At 41.9% G+C, this 13,162-nt stretch overlaps 1 protein-coding gene across 4 annotated transcripts in view; it reads right to left on the reverse strand.

Annotated features, from left to right (window-relative positions):
- The window catches only part of abcc5 (ATP-binding cassette, sub-family C (CFTR/MRP), member 5), a 125,026-nt gene that overhangs the window by 33,306 nt on the left and 78,558 nt on the right, over window positions 1–13,162 (reverse strand). For all 4 annotated transcript variants that reach the window (XM_072255198.1, XM_072255196.1, XM_072255200.1 and 1 more), the window contains 2 exons: window positions 3,831–4,015; window positions 1,613–1,759 (listed from right to left, as the gene is read on the reverse strand). In XM_072255198.1, coding sequence (XP_072111299.1) covers window positions 1,613–1,759; window positions 3,831–4,015 — 332 coding nt within the window. The remainder of the gene's footprint in view (window positions 1–1,612; window positions 1,760–3,830; window positions 4,016–13,162) is intronic.

The raw sequence follows: 13,162 nt of genomic DNA on the forward strand, positions 1-13,162 counted from the left end.
GGCCACACCAGGGGCATTGGACACAGTGTATGACCCCAACAGACTCACAGGTGAAGTGTCTCCTCACCTGGAAGGACCGTTCGGGGCCCTGAGTGGTAGTGAGGAAGGAGGTGAAGGGGCAGGTATAGTACTTGTTCCATTTGCAGGAGGAAGGTCAGTGGGGAGGGACAAATGGACAAGAAAGTCACGTAGGGAGCGATCCCTCCAGTGGGGGGGGGGGGGGGAGAGAAAGATGTGCTTGGTGGTGGGATCCCATTGGAGATGGCAGAAGCTCCTTGCTTGCCCATCATCTCCCTATTGTGTTCCTCATCCCTTGTCTTTCTTCCACGGCCTTCCATCCCTGCCTATCAGACTCCCTCTTCTCCAGTCCTAAATCTCTTTCATCAGTCAACTTCCTAGCCATTTATTTCATCTTCTCCCACCCCCGCTGGTATCACCTACCACCTTGTGTTCCTCTCCTCCACCTTTAAAATCTACTCCTTATCTTTTCCCCTCCAGTCCTGCCGAAGGGTCTCAGCCTGAAACGTCAACTGTACTTTTTTCCATAAATGCTACCAGGCCTGCTGAGATCCTCCAGCATTTTGTGTGGGATGAGTAATTATAAACCTGATTCTGATATGACTCTCTATTGTGGACTGAGAGTGGGAAAGGGGCAGGGAGAGGGGAATCATGGCTGGGAAAAGGGGAATGTAGAGGGAAGAGAGCAGGAAGCTCCAGAGACACATTCTATAATGATCAATAAACCAATTGTTTAGTATCACATGACCTTGCCTGGTGTCTCTGGGCTGGGTATGTTTGCACCTGTGACACTTCTTTTCTGCCACCTGTCCTACACCCCTTTCAAGGCACTCCGCCCTCTCTATTCCCACCATCCTTTGCTCCGACCAAATTTACAAACTCGCTCTTCACTCCATGTTGACAAATGCAAGTCTTAGGCAGTCTAGCTATATCTATCTATATAGATATATCTATATCTCTAGATATATGTGCCTAAGACTTTTGCTAAGTACTGTAGACTAAGAAAAACTAAGCCAAAATGATAAAAAGCAGAAGTGGCCAGTTCTGATAGGGATCAAAAGAAAGAGCTAACTAAAGATGGAAATTTGTTGTGTTTTAATCTGGAAGTTCACAATATCTAATCTCAGAACTACAGGAAATGCAACACCTATTCTCCTAGCACTTCTAGGTGAAACTGATTCACTTACTCTTCTTCTAATCTAGTATAGAGCATTCAAAGCTCACCATGTAGCTTACTCTTCAATGGAGAGACCAAATGCACATGGGGTGATTGCTTTGTAGAAAATCTGCATTCAGTGCACAGGAGTGGACCTGAGCTTCCAGTTGCCTGTCACTTAATTCCACTCCAACCTTTCTCTGTTTTAATGAGGCCCAATGTAATTTTGAGGAACAATATCTCATTCTAGGAATACTGCAGCACTCTATGTCAATGAATACCAAAACAACCATAATCCAAACATAACATTACTGTTTATCATGAAGCTAATCTGAGATGCATCTTGAAGGGCAGTTAGAGTTTTTGATATGAAGATTAATGAAAATAATTTTTAAGATTAAGTACTGTACTACACCTTAATATTTCAAGTTCATGTACCTTAACAAATACAATGCCACGCACTGCTTTGAGAATCAGCATTACTGCCATAGAAAGTGCATAGATCTCTGCATAGTAACGCAAATGCGGATTGTCCTTCATGCTTTGACCCACATGAGTTCTATTCCCTATCGTCACAGATGTATTCTGAAAGAAAGAGTACATAATAAGAAAGTTTGGAAATGTTTCTGTAACAGTACAAGGAAGATGCTGGAGTAAACATTTCTGTAACTTCGAGAAAAATTACAATACTTTAAGCTGACTATACCACTTGATGATCACATTATTTTGTTTCACTTTGAAGGTGCAGGCACCTTCCAGGCACAAAACAATGAATGTATAACACAGAATCCTATTTATTAATTGTTCCATCATTCATTAATTGACTGTTCTGGAAATTGAAAAGAACTATACATTTAATGGTTGGCAACATTTGAGGAATGATTTTAAAGAGAAATAAAATACTATGTCATATGATGAAAAATGATAACTCAATGGAGGGGGATGGAAATACATACATTTTTAAAAAAATAAAGAATCAAATTCTTTAGTTGGAATGTGGTACAAAAGGCACATAGATACTTAAATTGGTTTAGGAAGCAGTGATTAGTGCTTCTCTGACTCAGCACCAATATATACCATTGAAAGACCATTGGCATTGCTTGATTTTAATTTTAATTTTAAAACATGACACAAAATTTGCAGCTAATAATAAATAGAATAGTAACCAAATTCAGAAGAGATACTGGTGCAATGGCAGATATATAGCAGATGCATTTTAATATACTCAAGAAAGGTATGATGTGCTTGGAAGGGAAAAAACAGATCGAAATTATACCCTGAATATTAGATACATCAGAGCAGAATTAGGCTATTCACCCCACTGAGTCTGCTTCACCATTCCATCACAGCTGATTTATTATGCCTCTCAACTTCATTCTTTTGCATTCTCCCTGTAACCTTTGACACCGTGACTAACCAAGAATCTATCAACCACCACTTTAAATTTACCCAATGACTTGTCCTCCACAGCCATCCATGGAAATAGATTCCACAGATTCACCACCCTCTGCTAAAGGTTGGGAACCGCTGGGCTAAAGCATTGAAGGGAGGCAGTCCATTATCAGCAGTAGGTGCCTATGCTGATTTTGTTCTTTTACATTCAATCACAAAAACAAGGCAGATAAATTTCTCTGTTGATAACTATTAGGAATTAATATAGTTTTATAGGACTGTAGAGGTATTGGTAGTGTTCTGGTTTATTCTGTATTTCACTCAAATACATACTGTTACTCAGTCTTGGACTTTTTATACCTCTTAACTATTTTGATGAAACTTCGGCTAAATGGAACAGCCACTTAATTGGGCCAAAATATGATGGTCCCGATATGATCCAATTAGCCTCTGTATCATAAATGCAAGCAATTAATATAAACTGGGACTCTTAACTGTTAAATGGTGGTGAGGAGAATCCACTGCTACTTGGTGTTTAAAGACAAATAGTCTTAACAATCTGGTAGCAATTTAAAAGGCACAAAGCACAAACAAACCATCTAAATGGAGCTGAAATCAATTGAGATTGATGCAAAGAGCAAATAAGCTTTCACCTTCTACTTCAAAATTAAAGACCAATTCTACATTAATAAGTTGAAAGTAACTATACAATTCTTATAAAATGTACTTCAAATATTTAATTTACCCATCAAAGTAGCAAGGAAAACCACTGCAATGTCGGCAACAAAATAATAGAAGAAATGAAGGCATATTACAGCATCAGGAATAGACCTTAAAGTCACAGATCCCAGTTAAGGTTACATGGTCCCTGTAAATGGTCCCCAATTCAATAGGTTGCATGCTCTGATGGATCTAATGAGCCTGTGCCACCCAATTACACTCATGTGAACAATTGGCCTACAAGCCCATGTGTCTGGTACATGGGTGGCAACTGGAGTACCTGGAGGAAACCCACAAGATCACGGAATGCACAAACTCCTTACAACAAGAACTGAACCCAGATCACTGGTGCTGTAATAGTATCACGCTAACTGCTACACTACTGGGCCACCCCTTCAGTTAAGTGTTGGATAACTGGCACAGGTATTCACCACATTAAAAAAGACACAATAATGTTGAAATTACGCAAAAATGATTAATACCGTCAACTTAAATTTCTTTTTATATATATATCAGCTTTATGAAATGCCACCTCAGTTCTTACCCCACTTCCTGCCTTGATCCAGTAACTAAGCCACCAGTTGTTAAAGGCAACACTTCCTACATTCATTACAAAAAGGACTAATATAAAGAAAAATGCAAGTGGGCCTCCTGCTGCTTGGATGTACACTCCATACACGGACCATGGTAGGGAACCTTTTCCTTTATCCTCCAACTGTCCGAGCTGATCTAGAGACCGAATAAAAGAAACATATTATCCATTGTTAAATTTAGTACCAGCATATCCTCAGCTGCAAAAAGAAAAATAGCTTTACAGAACACAATATTCTTTGTGAGATTGTCAAGTTCTGACGAAAAGGTTAATTTTGTTTCTCCCTCCATAGCTTCTATCTTACCGGTCCAATAATTTCAGCAATTTTTAGCAATAGTTCACATTAACAGAATCTGATATGTTTGATTTTTGGACTCTTTGTAATATTATCAAAGTCAGATTTAGTACCAATGACATACATCGTGAAATCTGTTGTTTTGTGGCTACAAATATCACAATCTTCTGAAGGACTTGCAAACCATGTAGGGTAAGGGTCATCGCCATGGCTAGAAGAAAGTGGGGCAAGGGGACTCCAAGCCAGGCTGAAATGCAGAGGGTTGAAGTCCCCACTATCCAGCATCTTGTTAGCAAATATGCAGTTGCTGGAGAACAAAACTGAGAACCCGAGAGCAAGATTCTTGTATCGGAGGGAAGTAAGAGATATCTGAGAGAGATGTGGCATTCCCCCAGCATACCAGATACAACAGACAGACCCAAAGGCCTTGTGATTTACCAATCGGATTGAACTGTTGATTCGGAAAGGGCAAAACATGGAGGTGCGTGTTTCATGATAAACACTCGGCGGTGCTCTAATGTGGCAGTTTGGTCAAATTCATGTTTCCCCAACCTTAAACACCTAATAGTCAAATAAGGAATGCCTACTACTGTTCCATGCCCAGACTGCATTTCAGTAAATTAGATCACTTGGTTGCCCTTCTCCTTCCTGCATACAGGCAGAGGATAAAGAGCAAAGCTCCAGAGATTAGGACAAAAAAGGTGGTCACAGGATGCAGAAAAGCAGCTACGGGATTGCTTTGAGTCAGCGGACTCGACTAAGTTCAAAGATTCATCTGAGGATCTGAATGAATAAACCATTTTTGTCATGGACTTGAGATCCACAATCTGCTAAGGGCCAGATCAGAGGCATTCCAGTCTCGTGACAAAGTAAGTTACAAGAGGTCCAGGTAAAAACTCCAGAAAGCCATCTCACAGGTGAAGTGGCAATTCTGGACTAAGCTTGAATCAAAGAAGGATGCTCAAGAGTTACGGCAGGGCTTGAATACTATCACCTCTTATAATGTTAAGTCAAGCAACATGGGTGACAACAAGGCCTAGCATCCAGATGATTTCAATGCCTTCTATGTTTGCTTTAACCATCAAAACATGTAGGGGCCATCATAAACTCCCACAGCACCCAATGTTCCTGTGATTTCAGTCTAAGGCCGACTGAAGGACTGAAGGATTATGAGGTCAAGTCCCTTTTGAAGTCTAGAGCTGCGGCTTTTAGGTCCGAGGATACCAGTCGCTACATGGAATCCGGGTGTGAACTCCGGAAGGTCATTAAGGACGCCAAGAGGCAATATCGAGCCAAGTTGGAAGCCCAGGCTAACCAGAGGGATGCCAGTAGACTATGGCAGGGTCTAAATGAGATCACTGGGTGCAAAAAGGCTGGAAATATCAAAAACTGTGGCACTTCTCTTCCTGACGAACTTAACGTATTCTACGCAAGATTCGAACCGAACAGGAGCATCCTGCTCGCTCCGGATGAACTGGACCTGGTGGCATCGAGATTCATCGTCACTGAGGAGGATGTTAGAAGGGCCTTCCTAAAGATAAATCCAAGGAAGGCAACGGGCCCTGATGGCGTCCCGGGACGGGTTCTCCGGGCCTGTGTAAGCGAGCTAGCTGGAGTGTTTGCTGACATCTTCAACTGCTCCTTGCTTCAGTCTAAGATCCCCTCGTGTTTTAAGAAGGCAACGATAATCCCAGTGCCAAAGAAGAGCAACGTGGCATGCCTGAATGACTATCGACCTGTGGCTCTGACATCAATTGTTATGAAGTGCTTCGAGAGATTGGTTATGGCACACATCAGCCACAGCCTACCAGGCAACCTTGATGCTTTGCAATTTACCTACTGGAGCAACAGGTCAACGGCAGATGCCATCTCCCTGGCCCTACACTTCTCCTTAGAACACCTGGAGAATAAAAACGCGTAAGTAAGGCTCCTTTTCATTGACTACAGCTCTGCCTTTAATACCATCATTCCAAATAAACTGATTCCTAAGCTCCAGAGCCTGGGCCTTAGCACTCAGATCTGCAGCTGGATCTTCAACTTCCTCCCAGACAGGACCCAGGGTGTAAAAATAGGGGACAAGTTCTCCTCTACAATCACTCTTGAGCACCGGTGCCCCACAAGGCTATGTACTCAGCCCCCTGCTGTACTCACTGTACACCCATGATTGTGTAGCCAAGTTTCCATCGAACTCAATATGTAAGTTTGATGATGACACACCAATTGTAGGCCGTATCTCGGGTAATGATGAGTTTGAGTACAAAGAGGAAATTAAGAACCTGGTGGCATGGTGCGAAGACAGTAACCTATCCCTCAACGTCAGCAAGACGAAAGAATTGGTTGTTGACTTCAGAAGGAGTAGCGGACTGCATGACCCAATTTACATCGGTGGTGCGCAAGTGGAACAGGTCAAAAGCTTTAAGTTCCTCGGGGTCAATATCACAAATGACCTGACTTGGTCCAACCAAGCAGAGTCCACTGCCAAGAAGGCCCACCAGTGCCTTTACTTCCTGAGAAAACTAAAGAAATTTGGCCTGTCCCCTAAAACCCTCACTAATTTTTATAGATGCACCGTAGAAAGCATTCTTCTAGGGTGCATCACAACCTGGTATGGAGGTTGTCTTGTCCAAGACCGGAAGAAGCTGCAGAAGATCGTGAACACAGCACAGCACATTACACAAACCAATCTTCTCTCCTCAGACTCACTTTACACCGCATGCTCTCGGAGCAGTGCTGCCAGGATATTCAAGGTCACGACCCACCCAGCCAACACACTTTTAGTCCCTCTTCCCTCCAGGAGAAGGCTCAGGAGCTTGAAGACTCGTACGGCCAGATTTGGGAACAGCTTCTTTCCAACTGTGATAAGACTGCTGAACGGACCCTGACCTGGATCTGGGCTATACCCTCCAAATATCCAGACCTGCCTCTCGGTTTTTTTTTGCACTACCTTACTTTTCATTTTTCTATTTTCTATTTATGATTTATAATTTAAAATTTTAATATTTACTATCGATTTGTACTCCAGGGAGCGGGAAGCACAGAATCAAATATCGCTGTGATGATTGTACGCTCTAGTATCAATTGTTTGGTAACAATAAAGTATAAAGTGCAAGTAGCCTTCAGGAGGGTGAACCACGAAAAGCATCCGGCCCAGTTAGGGTACCTGGCCAAGTACTACAAACCTGTGCTGATCAAATGGCTGGAGTGTTCACTGAGATCTTTAACCTTTCACTTCGGCAATCTGAAATACCCACCTGCTTTAAGCTGGCTTCAATTATACCAGTGCCTAAGAAGAACATGGTAACCTGCCTCAATGTCTTATCACCTAGTACCACTTACATCCACAATGTGAAGAATTTTGAGAGGTTGGTGATGAAACATATCAACTCCTGCAGAGAAGCTACTGGATCCTCTCCAATTTGCCTACTGGAGCAACAGGTCCACAGCAGATGCCATCTCATTGGCTCTTCACTCAATGCTGGAGCATCTGGACAGTAAAGATGCATACTGTCAGGATGCTCTTCATCGACTACAGCTTGACATTCAATACCATTATCACTTCAAAACTAATCAATAAGCTCCAAGACCTTGGCCTCAATACCTCCTTGTGAAATTGTATCCTTGATTTCCTCACTCGTCTTCCCCAGTCAGTTTGAATTGGCAACAACACCTCTTCTGTGATCTCCATCAGTACAGGTGTTTAGCCCTCTGCTCTATTCGCTTTACACTTATGAGTGTGGCTAAGCACAGCTCCAATGCCATATTCAAGTTTGCCGACAACACCACTGTCGTAGGCTGAATCAAAGATGGAGATGAATCAGCATATAGGAGGGAAATTGAAAATATGGCCGAGTGATGCCATAACAACAACCTCTTACTCAATGTTAGCAAGACCAAGGAACTGGTTATTGATTTCAAGTGATGAAACCAGAGGTCCATGACCCAGTCTCCATCAAAGGATCAGTAGTGGAGATGTTAAGCATCTTTAAATTCCTAGTGTTATTATATAGGAAGATCTGTCCTGGTACTTCCTTAGGAGTTTGCAAAGAGTCGGTATGATATCTAAAACTTTGACAAATTTCTATGGATGTGTAGTGGAGAGTATGTTGACTGGCTGCAGCACAGACTGGTATGGAAAAAAAAGTCCTTGGACGAAAAATCCTACGAGAAGTAATGGTTACGGCCCAGTCCATCACGGGCAAAATCCTCATCACCATTGGGCGCACCTATATGAAACATCGCAGGAAAGCAGCATCATCAGGGATTACCAACACCCAGGACATGCTCTCTTCTCGCTGTTACCATCAGGAAGGTGATACAGGAGCCTCAGGACATACACCACCAGGTATTGGAATAGTTATTACCCCTCAACCATCAGGCTCTTGAACTAAAGGGCTTAACTTCATTTGCCCCATCATTGAAATGTTCCCACAACCTACAGATTCACTTTTAAAGACTCTCATCTCTTGTTCTTGGAATGCACCGTGGGTGCGTGGAACGCACTGCCAGCGAAGATGGTAGAGGCAGATACAATAGGGTCTTTAAAGAGACCCTTAGATAGCTTAGAAAAATAGAGGGCTATGCAGTAGGGAAATTCTAGGCAGTTTCCAGAGTAGGTTACATGGTCAGCAGAACATTGTGGGCCAGAGGGCCTATAATGTGCTGTAGACTTCTATGTTTCCATGTATTGCTTACTTATTTATTATTCTTTCTTTCTTTTTTGCATTTGCAGAGTTTGTTGCCTTTTGCACACTGGATGAATTCCCAAGTTGGTGCAGTTTTTCATTGACTCTGTTATGGATTTATTGAGTATGCCCACAAGAAAATGAATCTCAAGGTTGTATACAGTGACATTTATCTACTTTGATAATAAATTTACTTTAAATTTTAGTACAATGCAGGATATAAAAATTACTACAAGTTACAAAATAGATAAATAGTCCAAAAGATGAACAATTATGTATTGTTCATGGACTCTTCAGAAGTCTAATGACGGAGAGGAAGAAGCTGTTCTTATAACAGAGTGTTGGTCTTCTGGCTCCTGTACCTCCTCGCTGATGGTAGTAATGAGAAGAGGGAATGTCCTATGGTGACTGTCCTTAACGATGGCTGTTGTGATCTTAAGGCATCACCTCTTGAAGGTGTACTTGATGGTGGGAAGATTTGAGCCTTGATCAAACTGGCTGAATCTCCAACACTCTGCATTGGAACCGCCATAATAGGCTGTAATGCAACCAGTCAGAATACTCTCCACCATAGATATATAGAAATGTGCAAGTCTTTGATGACATATCAAATCCCCTCAAACAAAGTAGAGCTTAGTGTCTTTATGAATGCATGAATGTTTTAGGCTCGGGGAGAACACTTGAGATGTTGACACCCAGGAACTTGAACCTGCTCACCCTTTCCACTGCTGACTCCTCAATAAGAATTGGTGTGTGTTCTCCTGACATATATTCCTAAGTCCACAATCAGTCGCTTGGTCTTGCTGATGTTGATTGTGAGGTTACTTTTGTAAAACCACGCAACTAGGAACTGGTCATTGACTTTAGAATGAAGCATATGCCCCTATCTGAGGTGAAGATGGTTGAGAGCTTCAAGTTTCAAGATGTATGTATAACCAATTGTGTCCTAGTCTAGCAATGTGGACGCTATAGTCAAAGAAGCACACCAGCACCTCCACTGCCAATTTTTTTTTCTTAAACAGGTGTACTATAGAATACATCCAATTCAGGTATATCACAGCTTGGTATGGCACTGTTTTATCCAAGAAAACAAGAAATTTCAGTGCTGTGAATGCAACCCAGCCCATTGCAATCATAATCAATGACTCCATCTACCCCGGTCATTTTTTCTTTTCCTCCCTCCAACTGGGCAGCAGACGTAAAAGATACAAAAGCACGTGCTACCCTCCTCAAGAACAATTTTTTACCCTACTGTTAAGACTCCTGAATGGACCTCGTATATAATAAACTCTTGATTTCTCAATCTACGTCATCATGCCATTTGCATCTTATTTGTTCACCTGTAATGTATTTCCTCTGTAACTGTAACACCATACTCTGAATTCCATTTCTTTTGCATTACCTTGATGTACTTCTATATAAATGATCTCAGGGGACGGTAATGCAAACAAATTCTTTCCACTGTATCTCAATACATGAGAATAATAAATTACCAATCCGCTAACAGGCTTTGCATTTACAGTAAGGCAGCAAGTCGCAACCCAGATTGTTGGGAAGTACCCATGTGGTATTAGAAAAACATAATCTGCTTTAACAATTTACAGAATAACCTCATCCTTAATAATGGACTCCCACATCTTCCCAACCACTGAAGCCAGGCTAAATGGCCAATAATTTCCATTCTTCTCACTCGCTCACTTCTTAAAGAGTGAAGTAACATTTGCAATTTTACAGTCCCCCAGAACTATTCCAGAATCTAGTGGTTCCAGGAAGATCATTATTCATGCTTCCACAATCTCTTCAGCTACCTCTTTCAAAACACTGAGTGTAGTCCCCATGGTTCTGAAGAAGTGTAGCAAAACATGAAGGCAAACAGGGGAATAGTGTTGCTTGGACTATTCTGGTTCCTCTTCATTCCTAATCACTCATCGGAGGACAGCCTCATTGGAAGTTCAACATTTATTGATCAAACCAAATTTTCAAAAGTAAAGACCAGTTTACCAAACTAACTGCTATACCAGTCTATGATATGTAGAAAGATCCAAATTGCGAACAAGTAAGCACAATGGAACAGGCATATAATTTCTCAGAAAAGGTGATCATTGACTTTGTGATGACCCAGTAGATCCTACTCAAGTGAAAAGTTTCCCTATCCTTCTAGTTAAGAAATGGCAAGGGTAAAAGGACCCTAATGGCAGTTGTATACAGGCCTCCAAACAGCAGCTGGGGTGTGGATTACAAATTACAAGAGGAGACAGAAAAGGTATGTCAGAAGGGCAATGTCATGATAAATGCTGGGAATTTTAACATGAAAGTGGATAGGGAAAACCAGGTCAGTACTGGACCTCAAGAGAGAGAAGTTGTAGAATGTCTAAGGGATGGCTTTTTAGAACAGCTTGTTGTTGAACCCACTAGGGGATCGGCTGTGCTAGATTAGGTGTTGTGCAATGATCCGGAGGTGATAGGAGAGCTTAAGGTTAAGGAACCCTTAGGAAACAGTGATCACAATATGATCAAGTTCACTTTGAAATTTGAGGAGGAGAAACTAAATTCCAATGTGTCAGAATTTCAGTGGATTAAAGGAAATTACAATGGCATGAGAGGGGAACTGGCCAAAGTTGACTGGAAAGGGACACTAGCAGGAAGCTCAGCAGAGCAGCAATGGCTGGAGTTTCTGTGAAAAATGAGCGAAGTGCAAGACAGATATATTCCAAAGAAGAAGAAATTTTCGAATGGAAGGACATTACCGTGGCTGACAAGTGAAGAGCCAGCCAAAGTAAAAGCAAAAGAGAGGGCATACAAGGAAGACAACGCTAGTGGCAAGACAGAGGACTGGGAAGCTTTTAAAATCTTGCAGAAGGAAACCAAGAAGGACATTAGGAAGGAAACGATGAGTTATGAAAGGAAGCTAGCAACTAACATCAAAGAAGATATTAAAAGCTTTTTAAAGTATATAAAGGGTAAAAGAGAGTCGAGAGTAAATATAGGACTGATAGAAAATGACACTGGAGATATTGTAATGAGAGACGCAGAGGTGGCAGAGGAACTGAATGCATATTCTACATCAGTCTTCACAGTGGAAGACATCTATAGTATACCAGCCATTCAAGAATATCAGGGAAGTGAAGTACGTGCAATGAAAATTACGACTGAGAAGGTGCTCAGGAAGCTTAATCGTCTGGGGGTGGATAAATCTCCTGGACCTGATGGACTGCACCCTTGGGTTCTGAAGGAAGTAGCTGGAGTGATTGCAAATGCATTAACAATGATCTTCCAAGAATCAATAGATTCTAGCATTGTACCGGATGACTAGAAAATGTTATACTGCTGAAGGGTGGGAGGCAGCAGAAAGGAAACTATAGCCCCGTTAGCCTGACATCAGCAGTTGGGAAGTTGTTGGAATCGATTGTTAGGGATGAGATTATGGAGTACCTGAAGGCACATGACAAGATAGGCCAAAGCCGGCATGGTACCCTGAAAGGCAAATCCTGCCTGACAAACCTACTACAATTTTTTGAGGAAATTACTCAGCAGGGTAGATAAAGGAGAAGTGGTAGATGTGGTGTACTTGGATTTCCAGAAGGTCTTTAACAAGGTGCCGCACATGAGGCTGCTTAGCAAGACAAGAGCCCATGGAATTACAGGGAAGTTACTAGCATGGGTGGAGCATTGGCTGATCAGTAGAAAACAGAGAGTGGGAATAAAGGGATACTATTCTGGCTGGTTGCCGGTTACCAGTGGAGTTCCACGGGGGTAGGTGTTGGGACCACTGCTTTTTTACAATGTATGTCAATGATTTGGACTATGGGATTAATGGACTTATAGCTAAGTTTGCCGATGATACAAAGATAGGTGGAGGAGCAGGTAGTGTTGAGGAAACAGAGAACGTACAGAGAGGCTTAGATAGTTTAGGGGAATGGGCAAAGAAGTGACAAATGAAATGCAATGTTGGAAAGTGTATGGTCATGCACTTTGGTGGAAGAAATAAGTGGGCAGACTATTAGTTAGATGGGGAGAGAATTCAAAATGCAGAGATGCAAAGGGACTTGGGAGTCCTTGTGCAGGATACCCTAAAGGTTAACCTCCAGGTTGAGATGGCGGTGAAGAAGGCGAATGCAATGTTGGCATTTATTTCTAGAGGTATAGAATACAAGTGCAAGGATGTGATGTTGAGGCTCTATAAGGCACTTGTGAGACTACACTTGGAGTATTGTGTGCAATTTTGGGCTCCTTATTTTAGAAAGGATATACTGATATTGGAAAGGATTCAGAGAAGATTCACAAGAGTGATTCCAGGAATGAAAGGG

The sequence above is a fragment of the Mobula birostris genome, chromosome 4, assembly GCF_030028105.1.
Source record: "Mobula birostris isolate sMobBir1 chromosome 4, sMobBir1.hap1, whole genome shotgun sequence".
Lineage (NCBI taxonomy): Eukaryota > Metazoa > Chordata > Chondrichthyes > Myliobatiformes > Myliobatidae > Mobula > Mobula birostris.